The sequence below is a fragment of the Passer domesticus genome, chromosome 7, assembly GCF_036417665.1.
Source record: "Passer domesticus isolate bPasDom1 chromosome 7, bPasDom1.hap1, whole genome shotgun sequence".
Lineage (NCBI taxonomy): Eukaryota > Metazoa > Chordata > Aves > Passeriformes > Passeridae > Passer > Passer domesticus.
Window position 1 is genome coordinate 52738843 of NC_087480.1, and position 24168 is coordinate 52763010.

Consider the following 24168-nt stretch of genomic DNA (forward strand, 5'->3'; position numbering starts at 1 on the left):
AGATGCATTGCTCTCCCCATTGCTCTCCCTCGGCATCCTTTCCCTGCCAGGGAAGGAAGGTGGGTGCTGGAGTCCATGTGCAGCAGGGATTTAAGGGAGACTCCCGCCCTCAAGAAGAGGAGAACTGTCTGTCTTGTGCTCCAGGGATGGACGGTGCATTTGGTCCTGCGAGGCAGCAACTCCAGCCACATGCAATGCAGCCTGGCAGTGCTGAGGGCAGAGCAACTCTCTGCAGGACACAGCAGCAGCCAGGTCTTCTTGTGGGACTGCAGGTGGCTCTGACTTTGGGCTATTACAAGAACTGTACTGGCTGTTGGTGGCTCTAAAGAGACCTTGATGGCAGACAAATGTCCTCAGGGCTCTTTTGTGCATTCCTCTGAGGCCTGAATTGTTGGGAAACAGTCAAAATAACTAATAATTTATTGAGATGTCTCTTTGGTCACTGTCCCTTCAGTCCATCTTTCCTTGCTCATCTGATCCACTGGTGCCCCACAAGAAGAAGGCTCTTATCAGGAAAAGAAACAGGATTTTCTTACTGGGAGAGCTTTGTGGAGCCCCTTGGAGCATCCTCTGACCTCAGTGTGTAATTTTTAACCTTTGTCTTGGGAGGGAAATGAGGGAGAGCCTGATCTGTGAAGGACACATCCGGGACCTGCCATTCTTGCAGTGGTAGCTAGAGGAATGTGTCTTCCTTCCTCATCAGGGAAAGTACAAAACCATCTTGCAAAACTCTGGGTCAGGAGCCCCAGGATCTCTGATGTAAAATAAATGATTCTCGGGAGAGAGCATGTGTTCACCATGTTAGAAAAACAAGCCCCCTGCAAACAGCACATACCAAACTCTGCCCGGAGTAAGGGACTTCAAGGGTGGACGGAGGGAGCGGTCTGAGCATCAGAGCACAGCCTGCCCCCCTCTCCCAGGCTGGATCTTCACACTGGTCTGAGGAGGAGGCAGGAGGGATGGGGGCTTGTTTTCTCAGATTTGATTGGTTTATTTATGTTTGGTCCAGGCTCCCATCTGGTCCAACTTCAAACAGGGGCTGCCGCGAAGTGTGGAAGCCACCAAGAGAGAATCTGCAAACAACAGTGGTGCAAAGTATATAAATATTTCTGGACATAAAAATGACCGTGTCTGTGGAGGGATCACATTGAGCTGTGGTGGAGGGCTCCCTGTCCTGCTTGAGATAAATCCTGGAGAGTGGCTAGAGCAAAGAGAAATATGTGCTTATCTACAGTTTACATGTGCATGTGCAAGGGCAGAACCAGGCCTGCTGAGTGCTGCTACGCTGGAGACTGCAAGGCAAGGAGAGGACAATGAGGAATTCTGTCTGTGTGTTCCAGATATAATAGTCAGCCTGCAAAAATGTCCACTGGTTTGGGGGGCCAGAATTGGATTTCAGGCTTGTAACTTGTGGAAAAATCCAGCATGGTCTGTCCCAGCTTCCAAAATATAGCAGCTGCATTTCAAAAGTTTGGTGTAGATGCTGGACATGAACCTTTAATTGAAGGTAGGGAGAAAATACGGTTATGTTCACAATGGCATTTTGTGCTGTTTGAACAGGAACAAGTACATGGGCCTGCATCGTTGTGCATCCCCAAGCAATGCAACTGGGAGCTTCAGAACTGGCTGCTGGATTGTAAATCAGATCAGCTCAAAGATTATAGTTTGGATGGCATTCCTTCAGGGAAAAACGGGCAGTGGCTGGCGTTACGCCTGGCCTAAGACAATGTCTGAGTCTGTGATGCTGAAGAGGATATGAAGGCTGTGCAGAGGAATTTGTAACTTATGCTGCAATGGAGGGAACTGCAAAAACCACTGAGGACAAAGAAATAGTGTCAGGGTAGAGAGGACAGTACATGCTAGGAGGGGATGCTCAGGTGTAGGAACAGCCTATGGCATTCCCAGATGCGCTTCTCAGTATCCAGGTAATGGTCCTTCCTTGTGTGAGATAATGTGTATTTCTTTCTGGGATGAGGAGAGGGGCAAGGAGAACACAACCACCTCTGTAGACTCATTGATACATTTGGGAACATTTTGGGGTGATGGGCCTTGTGGGGTTCACCAGGAGTGTTCCAGTTCCAGACAAAGCATTCTCCGTGCTGCAGCTCCCCTTAGGCTCAGCTATCCATTGACCTTTTACCACAGGGACTGGAATCAAACCACATGGGAGAAATCCAGCCAGGTTGTTCATTCTCAGATGGATGAAACAGAACCCAAAAGCAGTTATTTCTTTAATTGGATCCCAGCTAGGGGATACTGGCCGTTCCAGATCAGCGAATTGAAATCAGAATGGTTTATGTTCCCAGGATTCAAAGGTTTTAATCTCTAAGATATCTCTTAACATTAGCACACCCAGATGTGCCATAGGTAGCAGCATGCATTGTCCCTCCCTTAGGGAGAGCCAGGTGCCAACAGCTAACCATGGACAGGAGTAACATGGTGCATGGTTGGATGCTGTCCTTTCCTCTGCTATGGAGCTGCCTGGTTGATGTCCCAGCCTTGCTTCCAGAGGAACATGGCAGCCAGAGCATAGACTCAGCCAAGGAAAGACATGCAGCTCTGCCCAGGCTTGGGGATTGTTACAAACTACATCAGGCAGGAGAGTCAGCAGCAAGGCAAAGCCACAAGGCCCCTTAGGAGCAGAGACAGTATGCTGAGATTCCAAATTTGCCCCTTTTCTTCTTAGCAGGGACCAGGATCAACCCCATGTAAGCACTAAACCCCACGACCGTGTGGTACAGGTCTGCTTCTCCAGGAGCCATGCCTCTCCTGCTGTGCAGGCACCACCAGCTTCCCACACTGGGGCTCCCCCAAACTGGCAAAGACCTGAGGAAGTTAGTTGGGAATATCTCAGAGTTAAATTTAGCTGTTTGAGATGGAGAGAGTCTAAAATACATCCTGCCCACGCAGAGCCCTGGCCCAGCCGCCGGCAGCCGCTCTCTGCAGCGGCCCTCAGTTAAACCTGATCCCTTGCTTTAAGGGGCTGCCTGGTACTTAGTGGAGACCATAAATAGCGATTTATAAACGATCTTCACGCCGATCCCTCTGCTGCTGCTCAGACATCAAAGTCTATAATTCACGCCCTCCCGCGTCCTGAGCCTTGCAAAACTGGAGCCTTTGATGTGAGCCCCCCTCGGTACCTGCGTGCAGGGCCGGGCCTGGCTGGGCTGCGGGCATGTGCAGCAAGGCGCCAGGCCCGCTCAGCCAGGCATTTTATAAGGTGTCTGCTGTCACTCAGCTTGTTCCTGAGCCTGTTATCCCCTTTGGCGGGGCCGCGTGGGACGGCTCTGGAACAATGGGGAAGGACCGGGGGAGATTGCTGGGGGCAGCATCCAGAAAGCACCTGGCCTCTCATTCCCCCCTTCCCCCCAGCACCTGCAAATTAATGGAAACTTCTCCTTCCAATTGTGCTGCCTGTGCTGTTTAACAAGTCTAACTGCATGCTCTGAGGGCTAGAAACCAGCCTCACTTCTCAGGGTGCAGATGGCTCCCAAGATCCTTGCCCAGCCCAACTGTTCTTTGGGCAGGGGCAAACACTGGTGTGAGAACAGTGTGTTGTGAGCAGTCAGTGATTATATATAAGGTGAGGCTAAAAAGGACTTTCTTTAAGATGAACAGTTTTGTCTTCCTCATACATGTGAAACTGCAAAATGGAGGCTCCGTGCTGTGGTCAGGCTGAGGTCCAAGTGAGCTTTGTGGGACAGGTGTCCCTGGGTACGTGTCACCAGCCTGGCAATCTCTTCCTCTTTCTTCTGCCTCTTTCTACCTCTGTTTTTTAGTTCTTGGAGCTGTGGAGAGTAATTTCAAGATGTGAAACCAGTGCAGACTCTGGAGAAAGCACACATCTGTGGTCACATCCCTCTTAAACCTCTTAAACTTAAAGTGATTGTTTAAGTGCAGCATGCTTGACTGTGGTACCAAAGTGCTGTGAGAAGGGAGAGAGAGGGGGATTAGGACTGTATCCCTGATCATCTTTATCACTGCCAGTTCAGCCTCTTGGCCCCCACGAGGGCCTGCCAGGTCAGGCACTAGAGCTGGATAAGTAACATGCAAAGCACAAATGAAACTCTGTCCATTAAAAAAGCTGCTTGGTATGAAATACTTTGTCTTACAAGCCAGACACTGCAAAGTTGATAGAGGCATTTGGGGTGTTGGGAGGTTGTGGCTTTATTTTTTTAAATTTTTTTTTATGTGAATGTCTGTAGAAACATATTGATAGAGTCTTGTACATGCTGTAGGCTGGCAAGTGGAAAAGAAAGGGCATGAATCATGTCACTCAGCTCTACATTTAATCATATCAAACTGGTTTGGTTCTCCAACAAGTCAACATATATTATCTGTGTAAAAAAGGCATTTTACAGGACTAGAAGTCTAAATATCATTTATAAATATTTAATTCTACAAGTGATCTTTGCAAAAGAAGAATAGCTCTTCATTATCATACCTGTGTCTATTGAAATATCACCGTTATTTATCATCCATTGTTGGTGCAGTGTCCCACTTGGGCTTGGAAGAGTTATTTTCTACCACAGGAGGCTACCACAGGACTGGTCTCATCCTTCTCCTGATGCAAGGCACTGTTTGAAATGGGACATAGAACCTTGGCATGAGTCCCCTCTGCCCTGGCCCCCGACTGCACCAGCACAGCAGCAGGAAGGTCACTCTGTGGAGGTGTTCAGTGACACAGTGTCTAAGCCTGGGAGAACCTCATGCCATCAGGCTCCTTAACCTTAGCAGAATTGCTGAAAACCCTCTTGGTCAAAGAGCTTTCCTGGAGCACTGGTCACCCATCTAGCTGTGAGAGTGCTCTGCTCTGCTGCAGTTGGACTGCTCCCATGGCTGCCAAAGTGAACCATAAAAAGCAGTGGCCTCCCCATCCCTGTGGCTTTCTGCCTGTTTAATCTCTCTGACATTCAGCCCAGCTTTGCCCTGCTCTGTTTTGACTCCTGACAAGCCTTTCAATTTGCTCTCCTCTCTGAAGAGCTGAGAAGCCATTGATAGCTCTTCCCCTGAATTATTGAACCTCAGTGTCGGGTTTCAGGCCCCGGGGAGCAGCCCCACACACATCGATCTGTAGGGCTCAGGTTCATCCTGCGGCTGGCATGTGCCTGTCCCTGCATCCCCAGGCAGACATGGCTCCCTGCATGCACGGCTTCTTGCTCTGCTATGGGAGGAGACTCCTATCTTTTAGGGACAGGGCTTTAAAAGGTGGCACCTCTGGTGTGTGCATCCTGCACCATCATCCTCCCTCTATTGGACAAGAGTGTGAGAAGACAGACTTGTTCATGGTTCATCTTCCCATTTGTAACCAGCCTGACAGCTTAGGAACCTTGAGCCCTTTGTGTCCCCTCCTGTGAAACAGAGGTGTGCCATCGAGGTAGCACCAAGATCTTCTGTTGGAGCAGAAGGCCAGGAAGGGACGAAGGATTAGTCTGGTTAGAGTAGGAGAGCCTCTGACTTTGCTCTTCTTGGCTGTGACAATGCAGAGCGACACAGAGTCCCCAGGCAGCACAAAGCAGGGCTGCTTTATTGCAAAAACCAGGCCTTTTAAAGCAGTTAGCTGGTTATCAGTTTGCATAGTTTTAAGAAGAACAAGCCCAAGTCAACCAGCCACCATACACCACTACGTGAACATGCGGCCATCACGCAGCACGACTCTCACGCGTCTCTACCCCTATCCCAGCTGAGTCACTCTCCCATAGTTCCCTTATCCTAAGGAGCAGGCCTGAGCCATGATTTTACAGGGGCAGCAAGGCCCTTATTTTATAAGGCTTTACCTATATGCAGCCTTGGAAAAACAATCCTCCTTGGACAAGACACAGAGTCAGGGAGTATCTCATTTTAACCCCACTGGTGTCTTGCCCCAACCTGCCCAGGACTTTCTTTTTGTCACTGCTGTGCAGGCTGAAAAGAAAGCAGACACCCATTGGCACCAGAAATATCCTTGGTGTTTTCATACACTGTAGTGAATTGTTTCCAAAGACCACGGGAATGTTTCTTGACAGGCTACAGAAGACTGATAGCGTTTTTCACCATATTTTCAACAGGAACATTATTCATCCCCTTTTTTCACTGCCATCCTTACAGCCACTACATCATGAAAGGAAACAGGGAGCAGGTAGCCCTCACACACCAGCCTGTGTCACCATGTGTGTCCCCTGGCACTTCTGGGCTGTGCTGATTACCCAGGAAAGAACAGATTTCCCACACTCCATCCCTCCCTTCCCTAGGCAGGGAATTTTTAGCCCCTGGCCACTCCATGGTCCTTCTCCCAGAGGCTGGCAGGATGCAAGGGCATGGCAGAGCCAGAGTGCAAATGCATTTCAGTAAAGGGGGAAGAGGAAGGGCAAGTGTGGATTTTATTAAGTGATAACACATCTTCAAATCAGATTACGGGAAATTTTCGGGGGCACCTCAGCATTGATTGGCTGGGCCAGCATTGGCGAGGCTGTTGGGAGCACGTCGGAGCATGTGCAATCGGATCCCTTCCATTAGCCTGATCGATAGCCACCCTGTGGGGGGAGTGGGCAGGAGTGTGGACAAAACTGCATAAATATATACGCAGGAGCCAAGAAATCACATTACAGCCAAAGAATCCGAGCACAACATGGGTAACCCTTTCACCCCAGGCCAGGGGGAGCATTAACACTTTCAGGGCAGCCCTCTGGCTCCAGTGCTGGTCGGAGAATGACCAGGTTGTGGCTTGGTGTAGCAGCAGGAAGCAGTAAGTAAGGCATCATTTCCCTTTGCCTGGCTTGCTGGAGCTCAGGTGTGTTTCTTTGGCTGCAAGGGGTCTGGTGGCACATGCTGTCATAGCTTGGTGTGCTTGGGCACCAGGAGCTTGAGCAGCCTGTGCATGGTGTCCCCTCCAACGGTGTCCCCTCCAGCAGTGTCCCCACCGCTCTCTGAAACGGAGGGCCTGTGGATTAGTATCAGACACCACATCCATGTGATGCACAAGGAGAAGGACCTGCCAAAGGGCTCGAGAGTCACCACTGAGCTGAGCTAAGCCCAGCCTGCAGGCCACGTTTTCCTCCACCACTTCTCACCAGCAATTTGCTGTGCAGCCTCAGGAAAGTGGGAGTTTTGGGTCTCCCTTCTGTATCATCCATCATCTTCAGCAGCCCCTAGTGCCTGCAGGCAGGCAGAGGTTGGTGCACCCAGTCCAAGGCAGCCTGAAAGCAATGAGGGAGAGAAAGGAAGGAAGAACAGCACTTACCATGGGACAGAGAGTAAAATTGGATGAGTGGGATCTCAGAGAGAGAAAGACAGAGAGCTGGCATTGAAGAGATAAATAACACATTTATAAAATCTTCTCTGCTTCTTATAATCCTAAGAATTCTTAGGAAATGCAACAGAACTTGTCGTCCTCTGAGTCCACATTCTTTACATCTCACATTTAGGATTTCTGAACAAAAAAGTTCCAAAGAGAAGTGCAGCTGAGGGAGCCTTCCTACTTTCACCTGCAGTGTGGTCTGGAGACCCAGGATTTCAACTCCCCCTCCACCAAGCCCCACTTATCACATTTCCAGGCCCTCCCCAGCCATTCCTGCCTTTCCAGTCCTGTTTTGACACTTCTAATTAGCAGACATTTAACACCTTGTTTTGCTTGGACTCTGCCTTCAGCCAGACAACACATCGATGGCCTTTGACTTCTCCCCTGACCTCGGCGAACCTGGCAGTGCAGAGCTCTTGGCATCGCTCTGAACACATCCTGTCCAATTTCCTCCTGCTGCCCTCTGCTCCCCAGTCCCCACGGCCCTCCCCAGCCGTGCCGGGGCGAAGGCACGGCGAGATGTGACGCGCAGCCTTTCCCTTCGTAAGCTCTTTCCTGGACATGATTTAAAGCGCTGAAGCAAGAAGAGGGGGGGAAAAAAAAGACCTGTAATAAAGTCAGCACTCTGCTTATTAAGGGGAAAAGGCTGTGCTTTACTTACACTAACATTAATTAGATAGATATATAGGGAGCAAAGAGGCATCTAGGAGATTTATACAGGGCTCTAAAGATGGATGTGAGGATTGACAGACAGCAGCTCCCTTAGAGTGCCAGGAACGAGGTAACTGGGAAGCGGTGATGGGGAGCCAAACGGCAGTGATCTCAGTGATGCTTAAGTACAGCAAGTATGAGGGGAGATGAGGATGTTTGGACCTGCCAAAAACACCTAGGGGTGCCATGAAGCTGTAAGGAGATGCAGATGGGGAGTTCCAGGGAGGTTTCTGAGAGCATCCTCAGAGAGGAGCATGTCTCCCTCTCCTGTTCCCCTCTGCTGTACAAGCAGGCAGGAAGGTGTACTGGTAGCTGAAGTCTTTTAAGCAATACTTTGTCTTTCATTCTCCAGAAGCCTGTAGTCATCTGGATTCCATTACCAAATTGAGGAGACACTCAAAGCTGTTTATTTTCATTGTGAGACTTTTCTCCCTCTGCCTCCTTCCTCACTGCATCAATAAAATATTTTCCTACCATTCCCAGCATTGGACAGACAGCAGAGCAGCATGGCCTTTTCATGATCCCCCGCAGAAGGGTGCTCTGTTAGCATCTGATCAGAGCTGGTCCATTCTCAGTGCATCATGTTGAGGTGGAAGAGCTGTCCCTGTCCCAGCTGCCCCAGCTCCCATCCACACACAGCAGAGCCATGTGCATGCCACTAACACAGCAGAACAGGTGACCATCTTCTTGATTTTTCTGGGCCTGCCTTTATGGCCATCTGGACCATCCTTTTCTTGTGCTTCTGTCTGGGGAGGTGACCACAATCTCTGGGTCCAGCAGGGGCAGCTGAGCCCATACCACCTGTATGCTCTATGCTTTCACCCACCATCCTCGTTCCTCATGTGTAAAGTTGCAGAAAGCAGAACCCCTCCCTGGCCCTTTCCCAGAGGTGCTTCAGCAAGGACATATCTGGAAGTGCCCTGTGACACCTTTGCAACTGTTGAACTTTCTGCTTTGCCAATACAGTTAGCATCCTTGGGCTTTCTTCACTCTTCTGCAAGCATTTCTTTTACCTGCAAGGACAAAATCTGACTGAAACAGGAAAGGAAGCTTAACTGTGTGTCCTCGCAGGCCCAATGGAGAGGCCTCACTCATCCTAGGACTGCCAGGCACTTGCACACCAGTGAGAGACTTCCCCAGCCTGCAGAGCTGGCTGTCTTGTTAAATCTCTGTTCCCATCTGCTTTGCACAGGAGCTTCCACACAGGGAAGAGCCCAGGGCCACATGGGGAGGCTGCGACAGAGGTGGGAGTTCAGCTGAGTCTCTTTGATCTGTAGCCTTGTGCTTCGCCATAAGCCCATCCTGTTCTTGGATTAGGGCTTGTAAAAGGCTTGTGGCTGCTGCTGATGAGTAGAGAGTGAAGGCTCTGGGGTTTTTATTTGCAGTTGCTGAAGCAGGCCCTTGTCTGTGTCCGTGAGCTAAGTCTGGGCCACTTATCAGCCTGTCCTGCCTTTGCTTTCTGAACTGGATATCTCCATCCTGCCCAGGCAGTGTCCCCTCCCCTTTCCCCCAGTCTGGGTTAAATATAGCAGCTAACTTTGGTGGTGATTAGTAATAAAATTTTAACAAGCATCCATATGAACGTCGTTCTGTCACTTTTATGAGGCCATTTACAGCAGGGAGATATAAGAGCACCTTAAATCTCCCCCTAACAGGAGGGGTCATGTCAGAAGGGTGAGAAGCAGAGGGCCCAATGTCCCGTGTCACCTTTCTGGTGGCACTAAAGGTACTCCCTGTCCCCACGATGGCACAGGTGACTCCCCTTTTTGGAGATGGTTTTGGTTTGACCAATCTCTTTCTGCACCAGGGGGTGGAAAAGCACAGAGATGCTGTAGGCTGCTGGTGCCCACAGGCACTGCACAGCACAGGGATTTTGCTGGAGCTGGAGATGGGCACAGTGGCATGAGGTTAGCTCAGGCCCTGTGGCAGGGCAGAGGCCTCAGTTTTAAGGCTTTGCACTTAAAAAAATAAACTCCAGTAGGAAAAAATGTTCACATCAACCATTTTCCATTCGCCTCCCAAGCGAGCTAACTGCAGAATTTGGAATGAATGGTTCCTGTCTCTTTGCCCAAACCTAAATTTGGGGCCTGTTTCTACTCTGACACTGCCCACCTTTTTAAAGAAAGGCTTGTAAAAGCCATCCGCCCTTCCTTGTTTCCGATCCGTTTGGCTGCACACCAAGGGCAGGGTTTGCTCCTGCTTCCAGCAGTGTGGATCTGCCCTGTTCTCGGCCACGTCACAGCCTGTGTAAGCAGGACTGGGTTCAGTCCCTGCTCAGCAATATATGTGTGAGCAGCTAAGGGATTCTTTCCAGGAGAAGAGTAGAGGGAATAAGCCTTTGTGTTTCCCATGGTTACCATACCAGCTCTGCTATTATTGGTTGGCTTAATTTGTGTCCCTGAAAACTTTCTGCCACTGGTGTTGCTCAGGATGGCAGCTGTAACAGGTTAGGACATGTCCCAGGTCTGGCCAGGCTCTGGGCAGAGCACCAGGGACAAGCACAGTTTCTGAGCAGTGATCCAGCCAGCAAATTCGGGATGTGAGGTGGCACAGCTGGTATTTCATGCTGGAAAGCTCCTTCTGGCCCAGGTGGGAGGCAGCAGCAAATTTCTGCACCTATTGAAATCTCCATGCACCCAGGGGAGGGCAGAGGGGATCCAGGACAGGGAGAGATGCTGTGCCTTCCCCAGGGTCACAGAACCCTTTGAGTGATGGCAAACCTCAAAATAGACCCTTTCTGTCCTGATAGCCATCAAACCACGTGGCTTCACAACTGCTCTGCGATGCTCTTTTCGTGTGGGTGCTCTCCTTCCTGTGCCAGCAGCACCAGGTCAAACACAGCTTCACCAAAAGTTTTAATATTAAGAAAAACACTGAGACTTGTGGTCTGAGTTATGAGTGGAACTTTAGGTTCGTTCCTTTTTCTAGTTTTGTTTCTTCAAAAAAAAGGAAACACACCTTTGAGCAGTGAAATCAGAAAATAAGGAAGCAAAATGTTTCCAAAAGAAAGTCTTGTTTGTTGTGAGCATTGCCTGGTCATTATTATTTTTAGTGTAAATAGTAATATCTATACATATACATTCGTTATGTAAAGACACCTGATATACACTACCCAAGCACTAACTGTGCAAAGCAAGTATAAAAACCACCTGTGCAAAGGCAAGGGAACAGAACAGGGAGCAGATGCCTTGTTCTGAGTCGAGAGCTGGAACTACAATTTGCTGATGCTAACCTGCTTCTTTCCAAGAAGCTGAGATAGAGCATCCAGCAATCCAACCTCTCTTTTACATAATGATAAAATTATATCAGTGATATCATGGCCAATGATAAAAGTAAGAGGAAAAGGTCGATGTAGATTATTATGATTTTCTGGTGAGGAGAGCAGAAGTCAGTAGGTGGCTAAATCAGACTATTATTTTTCTCAGAAAAGGTGAGTTTTCCATGTTAAAAAAATTCATTCTGGAGATTTATAGGATACAGTGGCCCTCTGGTTTTGACTAAGTGGGAAAGTGATTCCTCTCTGGTGCTGTTTCCTATGAAAAGTAAGGCTTTGTGAGCCAGCAGCCCAAGCAGACAGCATCTTCCAGACTCTCCCTGTATTGCTTGCAGGCCACAGGGTGAAGCAGGGATAAAAGCACAAGACAGCTGCTGGCAGCTTTTGGGTGAGAGGAGGCAGTGGCTGTTGCCAAGCCAAGATGATGACGTTGGCACTGCCTGTGCTTGGCAGCAGCAGCATGACCCCATGTCTTGCTCCCACACCGCTCTGTTGAGTTTCACTTGGAGCCCAGGCTCCCTCTAGGCTGGTATTTGGGTGTTTTTCCTGATTGCTTCCTTGGGTCAGATGAGATGTGTATCCCTGGAAGAGGAAGGACCTAATGCTCCGTCTGTGCATTGCTTCACATTGCTAGTGAGAGAGCCTTGGTACCCCAGATGAGGTTAGTGAGCCGGGATGTCCCGCACATCCTTGGTGCTGTAAATTACATTCTCCATCCTGTGCACACCCACGCACATGCCACATGTTCACTGTGCATGTCAGTGCAGTCATTAATAAAGACTGAGATCCTGGGATCACCACAGTGACCTGTTTTCAGGGGGAAGTTGCCTGAGCTTGGCAGAAGAAGGTACCTCAAGGCCTCTAGTAGATCAGGGAGGCAGGAGATGATGCTGAGGGAAAGCGAGCCTGTGGATGGTGGGATGCAGGGGTAGCCCTGCTCCATGGGGTTAGAACCTACTCCGGCAGGAGGTCAAAAAGGCAAAGTTTCTTGGGAGGTGAATTATCAGTGGGAGCAATATCGTCAGGTCAAGCACATCGGTGCTGGGGTAATACAGTTAAGGTGCAGAGCCTTGGAGGGAGCCCGGCCGAGGAGTGCAGCATTAAAGCAATGAGCCCAGCTTAATCTGCCCCAAGTGAGGGCAGTGGGGTCTTTAATATTGTGTCAGGCTTGCAGGCCCTTGTTGGCGGGTTATTCTTCACGGCAGCTAATGCCACTGGGCTAACTGAATTAGCCCCTCCTTCCGCGGGGTGAGCGTGGGGTTGCCGGGAGGGCGATCGTGCCTCGCAGCTGCAGGGAGAGCAAGTGATGGCCTGGAAATTCAATCAGGTGAGGAGCCATTGCCATCCCCGAAGGACAGGGAGCAGCCCGACTGGGGAGGAGAGCCCGGACGGGAATGCCAGTGACTGGCTCCATGCGGTCCCTGCGCAGGGCGGTCCCTCCAGGGATTGCTCCCTGCTCTGGATGGCATGGAGTGCTGTCCTGCAGCCTGCTGCTCTGCATCCATCAACCTTCTGGGGGTGCCTCAGTGGAGAGCTCATCCATACCTCTGTGCTCATTTCCAACTTGCTCATGGCTAGGGGCCATATTCCCTCGCACATCCATAGGGAAGCATGGCACAGGGACATGCTGGGTGGGACATGCAGTGTGTCTCCATCCAAGATGGGCGTCCCTGGGGTCCATCCTCCAGCAAATTCGGAGCATTTCTGTTTGGCTGGAGGTGAGGGTTGGCAAGATGGCTTGGCCCAAGGAACTAACAAGTGGGCCTTCTTTTTGGCTTTGATGTTGGGATGACGTGCTGCCCAAACAAGCCTCAGTGAGTGACTGCATGATCCTCTTTGTAAAGCCCTGAGGGAAGTGCACCTAAGGAGGACAGCTAAGGGCCTGGGTACAGCAATGGCCTGTCAGGAGTCCCCCACAAGGACTAATTTTCTATCCTTAACAAATGGAAGGAAAAAAGAAACTGAACCTTGTAGGCATTTGCTTGTTGTCCTCCAAACCTGTCATTGTTTTTTTTCTCTCTCTGTCCCAGCAATGGCTTTCTTCTTCACATGTAATTACAAGCACACTCCTGGTGAATCCTGCAGCACACCCTGATGGTGGCCCTGTCCAGCACTGCCTGAATGGTGCTGAGCTCACCAGCCCCCTGCCTGGAGTCCAGGACAGCTTGCACCCAGATGGTGGCATTTTGTCAGCCCCCAAAGGCAGGAGTGACTGGCAGAGGCCACAGAGAATGCTGTGGTCTCAGGGCCTGGGACAGCAGAGCCATGGCAGAGGCTTTGTCCCTTCCCATAGGACACAGTGTCTTGCCCCACCACACCAACCTTTTCTGCAATGAATCCCCATCCCTTTGCCCCTGCTGCCAAGGCAGACATAGTCTTCTTTGCTTTCCCAAATGCCCCTTTGATCTTCAAACCTGCCCCATCTCTCTCTATCCCCTCTTCCCTCACATTATTATAAATGGAGGCTTTGGCTGCCTTTAAATAGTCATATCTCTCAGACAAGCTCATGTCAGCCATAAATTTTACAGTAATGATGATTTTCTAAGTGGGTTGACTGGAGCTATTTCCGCTTCAGCCTCAAGTTACTGCACATGTCCCCCCCAGGGTCTGGCAGCCTCATTTGTTGTCCCCCTAATTGTCATTTCTCCCATACTCACTTGGGCAGAAGCTGGAAGGAAAACTGACTCTGGTGCTGGCCGTGGCCTTCTTGGTTTTCCCACCTGGGAGGGGGTTTTGGAGGAGGGGAGGGAGCTGCAGGGGTGAGATGGCGCTGGCTGCCTCTAACACAGGCAGGGGGAATGGCTGCAGAATGCCACCATATGGATGCCCTTACTTCTCTCTGCTCTCCCCCAGCCGAGTGAAACCAGCCCCGACGTGTGAAAGCTGTAATTGCAGGTAATCCCCCACACTGTGCATGGTTTGAATTTGGCAGAGCAGGAATGTAGAAGGGAGAAGGGGAATTACTGCCCTAACGTGCTGCAGGGCCAACATCTGCACGAGTCATCAGTGCACATGTGGCTGCAGCAGCCTGTGCTTGTAGCCCAGCCAGTCACTTCTCAGCCCATTGGGTCTGTCTCGAGCGCCCACTTAAGGGCAGGATATGGACATGGTGGTTCTGGGAACCTTAGATTGTTGGAGGAATTACTCCCTTCACCTGCTATTGCTGCTGATGTTGAGTAGTCACTCACAATTAGTCACTTAGTTTTTCTATTTGTAAAATAGATTTAGGCTGTCTGAAGTGCCATCAAGGGTACCATCTCTAGCTCTTCTGGAGAGAAGAGTGCCTGTGCCACTTCTCTTCCAGGTTTGCCTAAGGCTGACACTACTTGACAATCCCCCCAATGAGATGTTGGAGCAAAGGAAGAGATTCCTGCCTCCACATACAGCTGAGATCAGTGAGGTGGGGGTCCCTGCTTACTGTTTGTTTCTCTTGAGCATGATCCCAAGAGACAGCAAGCTTTCTGAAGCATTTCTGCCTTGCAGAATCTGGCCTTTGAGAAGAAGCAAAGCAGGATGGGCCAAGTAAGACTCAAACATTGTCAGTACCAGAGGGTCTTTGTTGTCTCCGGGTGCCCTGAACCCCAGTGAACTGTTTACATTGGAAAAGGATGGAAACTTACATCACACTGACAAGATGCACTCTTGGTAATTCCTTGCATTTTTTGGCTGTGACTGGCAAGCTTGTCCTGCTCTCTAGGAAGGTTGCTGGGACCAAGGAGGAAGCAAAAAGCCTGGGGGACATGGAATGTCTCAGGGCACATACAGAGGCTGAGGTCTTAGTGAGGGGAAGCTATTTTATCCAATGCCTGTTTTCTGTGTCTGGGCTTGATCTGATCTCCAGTGTGAGGGAGGTTCGAGAGACAGGCAAGCAGCTGAAGATCCACCCATGGCTGTTCTCTGGGCGAGGGCTGGCCCTGGAGAGCACTCTGACTGTCTCATCCTCATTGTCTCAAGCCTGCTCTGTTTCCTTGACAGAAAAGACCTGCTGAACTTTCTCATCCCGACCCTTCATCTCTGAGGTTTTGCTGGGAATGTGCACTGTCAGGGAGTAAATCCTTGCTGCCGGTCAGCCACAATGCACTGGGGGGCTTTAAGCAGCAGGTGTGTGTTGTGCATCTCCTCACAAATACGGCTGAGCACCCTCCCTCATAAGGAGCCTGCTTGGGACTGACCCAGAAGCAAAAGCACCTTTTGTTCAGTTGCTTACACCCCTCCCTGCTCTCCTCTTTCTCTCAGGAAAGAAGCCTGACCTCGCTCAGTGAGACAGCAAACACAACCTCCTCCCAGGCAGGCAAGGATTCCCAGATAACCCCCTGGCTTTCTGGGGGCAGTGCAGGCTTCAGAAGCATTGTCTCTTTGGAAATTAATTTTCCTGTCGATTTCCTTATTTCTTTTAATTGATGAGGGGCAAGTCTTAGGCGTGTTGCCAGCGGCACCAGCCACAGCCTCCCGTAGGTATCAGCAGAGCCAAAAGCACTAGTGCCGAGGGTTGGGGAGTGTAATGAACTCTCAGAGGACTCGTTGCAGCTCAGCCCATGCTCTAGATTAGCTGAGGAATCATCTGGCCCAGCTATTAACTGTCCCATTTAACATCATAAATTATTAACCTAATTTTGAGGAGGGTTGGTGACGGATCGCGCTGATTTTGTCCGCTTTTCTGCAGCCTCTCGCACAGCCTGCTGGTGTGGAGTGTGCCTCGGGCAGGGCCTGAGGGTCTGTGCCTCCAGAGAAGGGGAGAGACAGGGCAGCACAGTCAGCTGGCTGCAGAAGGACCAGCGCAGCTCTTCCAGTCCAGTGGAGAGCTCAGGGAGAAGCCTGATCCAGGGGAATCCCCTATTATATAAGAGCTGCCCTGGGGTGGAGCAAAGCCACCCACTCCTCAACACATCTGCACTCATGTGGGGCACATCTGCACCCCTGTGCACGGGTGTCCAGGACCTCGACACCTTGCTGGGTGCTAATATGTGCTGGCCACTCTCAGTGGAAGTCCTTACCAGAGACGTTTTTTAGCTAGCTGAAGCTCTTTAGTTCACATGGCAAAGGTCTGGAGTCAGGAGTTTTTCTTCCTATGCTTGTTGTCAACCAGAACTAGTTTGAAAAGTTTCCTTCCTAGGAAAAGTTTTAAATAAAATTGTGGGGGAAAGTGGATTCTTTGCTATGAAAGTTTTAAACCTTTCAGAATATTTTTTAAAGCCAATTGAAGTGTAATGAAAATTTAAGGGATACCATCCTTTACCTTTAAGGGAGACTATACCTTTGTCATTTTTTGAAAAGAGAGATGAGTGCAGGAGGAAGGGGCTAAGAATTGCACTCAAACCAGCATTTCTTTTGAGTGGAAAAATTTTGAAATCGTTTGGTCTGTTGAAAAAAACCATACAAACTGAAGGAGAGCAAGCTCTGAAATCCTTGTAAAATGCCTCTTTCATTCTGGCATCGCCAAAAGGACTTTTTGTTTTCCCACAAGCAGCTGTGCTGCTTGGTGCTGTCTGTCCTTGGTGTGCATGGCTCTGGGCTGGCCCTGTGTGTGTCCCCAGGCTCTGTCCCACAAAGGGCTGAGAGGTGGCATTTGGAAGTCAGCATTGCCCCCAGTCCCACCCTGCTTCAAGGGTGCACAAGATTCAGTGGCTGTAGGAGAAAGCATCACAGCCACACATCTCTGCACATGGAGGCTCTTGGGGGTCAGGATTAGCAGGCTGAATTGACAGTAAAACACACCCCCCAAAAAATCCCGAACAAAAGCCCAAAGTGTTTTTGGTTATGGTGAGAACATGGCAAAGTGTCAGAGTCTGTATTAAATTCACAACAGCCTGTACCACTAACCTGCCCATCCCTGAGTACCCACCTAGTAACCACAATTCCCTGTGGCTCATCATGTGCTTCCTGCCACTCTTCCCCTTAAACAGCAAAACAGGGAGTCCTGAATCTGCAGACTCACAGCACTGGTGCTCTCATACTCCCTGTACTTGATGTCAGGCTTTACACATGTAGAATAGAGGAGGAAATCGCCTTTGCCAGAGGCCCAAACCTCGTGCACGTGCAGTACAGACCCACACAGGACTGATGGCCAGCACACGGATATAAAATACAGTGCCCTGCCATAAAACATGCACTGCTAGTCTATATATTTTGCAATCCCTTTAAAGATTTTTTTTCTTCAAACCCCTCACCCTAGCTCCCTCCCCGTTCTCCCCCCCAAAAAATTATTATAAAGAATTATTGCCATTAGTACGTCTTTCCCAGTGAAAGGAGAAAATCGCCTCATTCATAATTTATACCCTCAATTACTATTAATAAAGAAATATTTCAGCAGAAAATCGCCTGGGAAAATTACACGTAACATTGCATTAACATTCTATTTGAACATTTTCATCACATTTGTTATAGAGTTAATAAGAGGGATATGCTCCCCTGACTTCTTCATGAAATTATGGGCTGCCTATGATAGTTTAATCTTTTAGACTTTATATAATATATTCACTTTACTAATTGAGCTATCCAAGGAGCAGTTAGGGATGTTCTTAAACGTAGAAGACAAAGTAATCAGGGCCGTGACTTCCTGACAAGAAGATCTTCTTCCGGAGATGAGGATCTGCACGTGTGAGGGGCACAGACGTGTGTGTTTGTGTGCAGATGTGCCTCTCCATTAGCCCTTCCCTTAAAGTCCTGTATTTGGAATTGAACAGGAATGAAGGCTGGGGGTGATTTTCTGACTTTTGAAATATTCCCCAAAACTTCCATTTGTATTTCAGAGCAACAGGGGGTCTGGTGAACTTGAGCAAACAAAGTATTATTTTGGGAATAGGAAATGTCCAGCATGGGGAGCTTCTCAGGAGCAGCACTTCATGTAGACAAGCCTTTATGCTCAAATTCACCCCCACCCACAGGCATGCACAGATGATCTCTCGGAGACAGGATAGGGAGGTAGGCTGGGGTGTACAACCCCTCTTCTGCTCTTCCTGGAGCTTCTGCTTCACTGTGTGATGCCATTCAGGACACACAGTGCAGAAAGGCTTCCCCCACCCAGGCTACAAACAAACCCAGAACTGGGCTGTAGGCAAGAAATGAGGTAGGTGTGAGCAGTGAGAGATAAGGAGGCACTTGGACACCATGACAGTGTCACTATGGGCATTGCTCTGGACAATCTGTCTCCGGAAAATGTAGTAACATAAAGGTTTTGGTAACTCATTCTTCTACTCCTGTGCCTGCAGCAACTGGAGCCTTGGTAGACTCAGCTGCTCTTGGACCCTTCCTTGCACAGATGCAGCATTGGGCACTGAGATTTGAGCCCCTCATCTAGTTTGGGAGCTGAACCCAGCACTGATGGAGGCTGTAGCCACCTGGACCACCACAGAACTATGCTGGACAAGCAGCAGCCCATGCAAGCCCACATCTCCTCATTGCTTCCCAGATGGGCAGGGGGCCACAGAGCTGCCATGTGTGCTAGTACATGGGGAGTACAGGGAGCTGGGCATCTTGCCAGGGACCACATGGGCAGCCTAGGAGCAGCAGAAGCCAAAGGAAGGTGAGGCTTGAACTGTCCACCCCAGAGATGGCCACTGCCTGGCCCTGGGCAGGATGGACCATGCTGTAAACAGGACAAGGCTTGTAAACAGGGCTCCAGCTGGGACAAATTTAGCCCTTTGGGGTTGCAACCCTGGCGCGGCAGGACACGGTGTCAGGGTATTGTCGAGAGGAGAGAGGGAGAAAGAAGCTGAATAAACAAACACAGCTTGTCCCTTTTTTATTTTTTTTTCCTTTTTTTTTTCCTTTTTTTTTTTTTGTCCCAGCCGGACAATTGTTGTTTCAGCCGGACAATTGCCCTGCAGATTGAGGGAACAGGCTGGAGTTCAAGTGAATTTGTCTTCCAGTGCCTCCCTTTTCACACTGTGTTTTCACATCAGAATGTATCCTGGCATATATGAGGAGAATGTCCATACCTGCGTGTATGGGTAACTCCATGGATGCTCTGCTCACATCTTTGGGCTGGCCCACAGGGATAGGGGCTGCTTTGCATCCCAGGTGAGGCTGAGCAAGTTGGCATTGTCTGCCATGCAGGACTTAGCTGTCTCCTTATGCACCAGACTAACACTTGTGGGTGTCCAGCAGCACACATGCGAGGTGATCTGTGCTCCATGTGCATCTGTATGTGCCACCATGGGTAGAGCAGCTCTGGAGGTGTCCCTCCACACAGAGGGACACTGTAGAGTTGAAAGTCTTTGCAGAACTTTAGAAACAGAGATCAGGACTTGAGTTCCTTTTCTCTTTTTCTGTCATAGGGTTTGGACAAGTCATATTCCCTTGAAAAAATCATCTGTGATCTCTGGAGCAAAAGGCATGGATCTTTTCTTCCAGTCCTGCTCTGTGAGGATCCAAGTCTTTTTCTAAAGGCCGTGTTTGGACACAGCCTAATTTTCACATCTTAATTTTATTTTTCTCACATCTTTCTCTGACACACACATATACACGCATGCTTCTATTGGAAAAACGATTTTAATACCCATGGCACATTGTCCTGGTGTGATATAAAATCCAATGACATGTGGCATTTGGAAAAGGTCACTTCCCCCATCAGGATTCATTATCCTACCTCATCCTGGGAAGCCATGGGGTTGCCCCCTCCCCTGCAGACCCCTTGCCCCCTCCCTGGCTACAGGAGGCAAGCAGGGAGAGGGGATGAGGCATTGGGTGGCCGAGCCATGGACCTTGGCAGGATCAGGCAGTTTCTGCAGTGAGGGCTCTTGTTTCTCGTTTGATGTCCCTGCACTTCCCGGTGCCTTAATTTTCCTCCTGCCACACAGCAAGAGGACTTACAGGGATGTGCTGCTGGGAAAGTTCACAGCACTGGGTTTGGCTTCTGCTTGCCCCCGCTTGCTCACTGCTCCCTGTCTGTTCCCTGTCGAGTCAAAGCTGACACTTGTGGAACCCTTTCTTGGTTTCATAAGGGAAACACTCCCCTTCCCTGTTTCACTTGTCCAAATTTTTGGCAGGGTTGGTTGGGAAGTGCCTGTCCGTGTCAGTGCTCACTGCCACCTAGAGAGAACTGAGAAAAGAAACTGGGGAACACATGGAAAGCCAGCTCCTCACCAGCTTCCCCACCAAGCATGGGGATGCTCACAGCAGGGTGGGAGTGACAAGCTCTCCTGGTGTTCTTGCACGTTTTTGCCTTTCCTTGGACTTATTTCTGCTCAGTCTTTCCCAGGACCATCTTTGTCCAGGCTGTTTCCAGCCCAACCTGGAGCTATTCCTTGGAGGGTGGAAGGCTGCAGGTCAAACTTGCTGTGGAGGTGTTCTAGGGGTTCTCAGGGGATGCAGTCCCTTGCAGAGCCGGGCATGGACTGCTCCCCATGAGCTGTTCCATGGGAAGGGAACTGGGAGCCAGGACTTTTCCATTTGTTCAATAACTACTTTGGGGCACCTTGGCCAAGTTGTAACCCTGTTCCCCACCTAGAAGGGAGGGAAGAGGTGAGGGTGGGTGCACTGAGCATGCAATGGGCTCCAGGCTTAGTGGGAAGGGCAGGAGGAGGGAAACAGGAACAGTTTTTGTTGCGGGCAGAAGGATTGTATTTGCAGCAGGGAGTGGGGTTTAATGCTTGATGAAGATGGCTTCTCAGAGTGCTGAGGGTGATGGTGACTGGAGCCCCTTCCTACCATATAAACACCAATGAGTTATGGGTACCCCAGCCTTTAATTACGCAGTCAGCCCCAAATAGGCTGTGTCTAACGAGGCTGACAGACTAATATCTCAAGAGCCCTTAATGTGTTATCATCTCTTGCTGTATGACCTCATATTTATAACTGCTCTGGTGGGAGGTTGAGAAATGTCCTTCTCTTCCCCAAGCCCCCTCCCCAACTTTCCCCACCCCCCCAGAGCAGCAGCTCTTCAGCCTCATCTGTTAGGATCAGGAGGAGAGAGGCGGCTTCTTTCCATCCATCATCAGAGGAGTTCACGCTATTAGATGATTAAAGACATTTTTTATAATATTTGGAAGAGGCTTTGAAATGTCTCTCAAACAGTGTGATTAATGCCTGCTTAACCCTTGCCTGGCTGGGATGGCGTGGTGGGGAGGCAGGTGCATGCCAGGGCAGGACTCCTGGGCATCTCAGCGGTCACCCAGCCGTTGGGCACCCCAGGCCCTGACAAGGTGTGATTCATGAGCGTGGGGCACCTGCAGGAAGCTCTGGCCTCCAGGCAGTTCCTAATGCACCCGGGGACTTTGTGGTTTCTGAGGCTGCAACGGTTGGGGCAGAAGGAAGCCCTGTCTGCCCCTCTCCAGCACTTCCACAAGAGGCCCCGGGGCCGTGCCAGGTCTGCAAGCTGAACCATTCCACACTGATGCTGTGGGTCTCAAGGAAGGGCAAGGAGAGGGGGTGAACAATCCATGCCCATTCCCAACTGGCCTAGGCTGGTGGAGTTTCCCTAATTTCCTGTTCTTTTTACTCTGTTGCTCCAGATGAAGTCTCTCACAAAAAATCGTTGGCAGCTTAGATGCTCCAGTAGGATCCACCTTTAAGGTGCTGCAACCTTGCTCCAAGTTTGCCACAAAGACCCATGGGGCTGGTGGTCACATTCACACTGAAATTGGTGTCAGCATTGTCTCGTACCTGCTGAAGGCCAAATTACTGGTGTTCCCTGATGTTAGTTCCCTTGGGGGAGTGGAGATTTGGCCTGAGATGGGGGAAGTATGCCCACCTCCTTTGATCATAGGCACAATGTTTCATAATCTCAATTTCTTGTCAATTGATTGCCAGATAGAAGCGACAACCAAAGAGGGCCCCAGGCGTCTGCAACTGCCACTCATCGTATGATTTTAACTCTCCCCCTCTGTAAGTTTGCATTATTTTCTTCTTCTTGTTGTTGTTATCTAAAGAAATCTCGTCTCTCTCCCCCTCCAAAAAGCCTCCTAGAAATTTGAAAACCATTGTTGATTTGGTATTCAGTGTATAAATAGCTAAGAAGGGTTAATGCATGATTAATAGGTGTTTTATTAAAATGGTTATTCTGTCATTATAAAGTCAAAAGGATCAATAGATTTCTTATAATCATGGCTTAAAATCATCTTTAGCACCAATACTTATGGGCTTAAAACCCGGAACAGGGCATTTAGAGGACCTGGGAGGGGGGGTCTCCTGTTAACTCCTTGCAGCTCTTTTGTCACTTGAAGTGTGACTGTTCAGATGGAGAAAAGTCAACATGGGCCTGCACATTCTGTTACAGTTACCATCCACCTTATTATTGATGGGTATTAAAATTGTCGCACCTGACTGACGGAAGAGGGAAATGTAAAGCAGGAGAAACTGGGGATGCAGCTGGATAAATGCTCTTTGTTACAACAGTCAGCAGCACCTGAGTGGAGCAAGGCTGGGCATGGCCAGGCTGTCTCTGATCCATTAGGTGCCTCTGCAAAGCAGCAAACGTTGGCCAAGCATTGCCCATCACAGCCTGGCTCCTTCTCTGAGTTGCACTGCCTCTACACCAGGGTAAGGGAAGGATTCCAGCCCTGCACAGAGGTCAAGTCATGTGCCTGGTGTGAGGCAGTGTGGCAGTGGCCAGGGAGGCCTTGCCCAGTGCCACCTGAGTCACCTCAGCCCCAGGGGCTGCTTTTCCAGCAGCTGGATGATGGTGGGTCTGGTTGGCCCAGTGCTTTGGGATGTCTGTTCCAAGCTGCTGTTTGGTAACTCCAGGAACACCGTGACAAATCCCAGAGATGCTGAGCTCCTGACCCCCAGCGCGAGGTCTCTGCAGGAGGAGGTGCTGTTTAGACAGGCTGACATGGAGCATCTGAGCCAGCCCAGGCAGGGGAATGCAGTGCCCCTCTGCCCCCTCACTGCCCCCACAGCATCCTCTCCTGCAGCACAGGAGAGGTCCAGAGGTCGTGCAGGGGGTCTGTGGTGCAGCTGGACAGCAATGCAGAGTACTGCAAGAGCAACTGGCGCTGCTTCCTCAGTGATCCCTGAGTGATTTTGGCAGCCTCAGCTGTGGATATTGGCCACACCACTCATGCAGTGGAGACCTAGACCTGCTGTCTAGTGAGCAGAGCAGATGTTGGTGTGCTGGGACCAGTCCTGGTGGCCTGAAACCCCTCCCCGTACCTCCATTTCTCCCACCCAGGTGTGTTTGTGCCACTTCTGGCCCAACAAGCCTGCCCAAAGTTGGAGACTCTCACTCAGAGGCTGCTGGGACCTGGTGCTCTCAGAGGATTTGGCTGTGCAGAGTGACTCTCCCTCACTCCCTTGCCCTGCATGAGGGTTCAGCCCCACTCCCCACCAGCTCTGCTCCTCGCCCAGCCCCACAGCCCAGACCAGTGGGCTGGATTCAAACCAGTCAAGGTGACATAAAGGCAAGGTCATCCTTTCCCTTTCTCTTCCCTGCCTCTCCTGCACTCAGCTGCTTCAGGCTGGCTTGAGCAACTCCTGCTTCACAAGATATCCCAAGTTTTCCCCATCCAGATGGCAGGTGTGTACCTGGCACAGGGATCTCAGCCCGCCAGGAGGATATTGCTGCCTCCACCTCCCACCCCCACCAGTGCTCTGCGTGGGGCTGGGCAGAGATTTTCCAGACTCCCTGCATCCAGCCCTCTCCATCCCTGTCTCATTGCTTATTTCTGGGCTATTATGTTCGACAGGGAGAATTTGTTTCTGTCCGCAGCAGATCCCCAGACAGTCTCAAACCTCTGAGGATTTATCATTTTGAGCTTTTGTTTGTGGGTCTCCAGGACCCTCTGCCCCACAGCCAAGCCCAGATGTTTCTCTGTCTCCTCCATGGAGCCTGGTGGCCCCCAGGAGCACTGACCCTTCTCTTCCTCGATGGATGTCCAGTCATGCAGCTTCCCCACACCCTGGTCACACCCATGCATGCAAAGGCTGCTGCTGGGGGCAGATGCTGCAGTCACAGAAGCCAGGGACATGT

General features: G+C 50.2%; 1 protein-coding gene across 4 annotated transcripts in view; it reads left to right on the plus strand.

The window, feature by feature from the left end:
• The window catches only part of RNF220 (ring finger protein 220), a 210819-nt gene that overhangs the window by 61280 nt on the left and 125371 nt on the right, over positions 1 to 24168 (plus strand). For 2 of the 4 annotated variants that reach the window (XM_064428683.1, XM_064428680.1), the window contains exon 2: positions 22011 to 22085. The exons of the other annotated variants lie outside the window; for them this stretch is intronic. In XM_064428683.1, coding sequence (XP_064284753.1) covers positions 22011 to 22085 — 75 coding nt within the window. The remainder of the gene's footprint in view (positions 1 to 22010; positions 22086 to 24168) is intronic. 4 annotated transcript variants of the gene reach the window in all.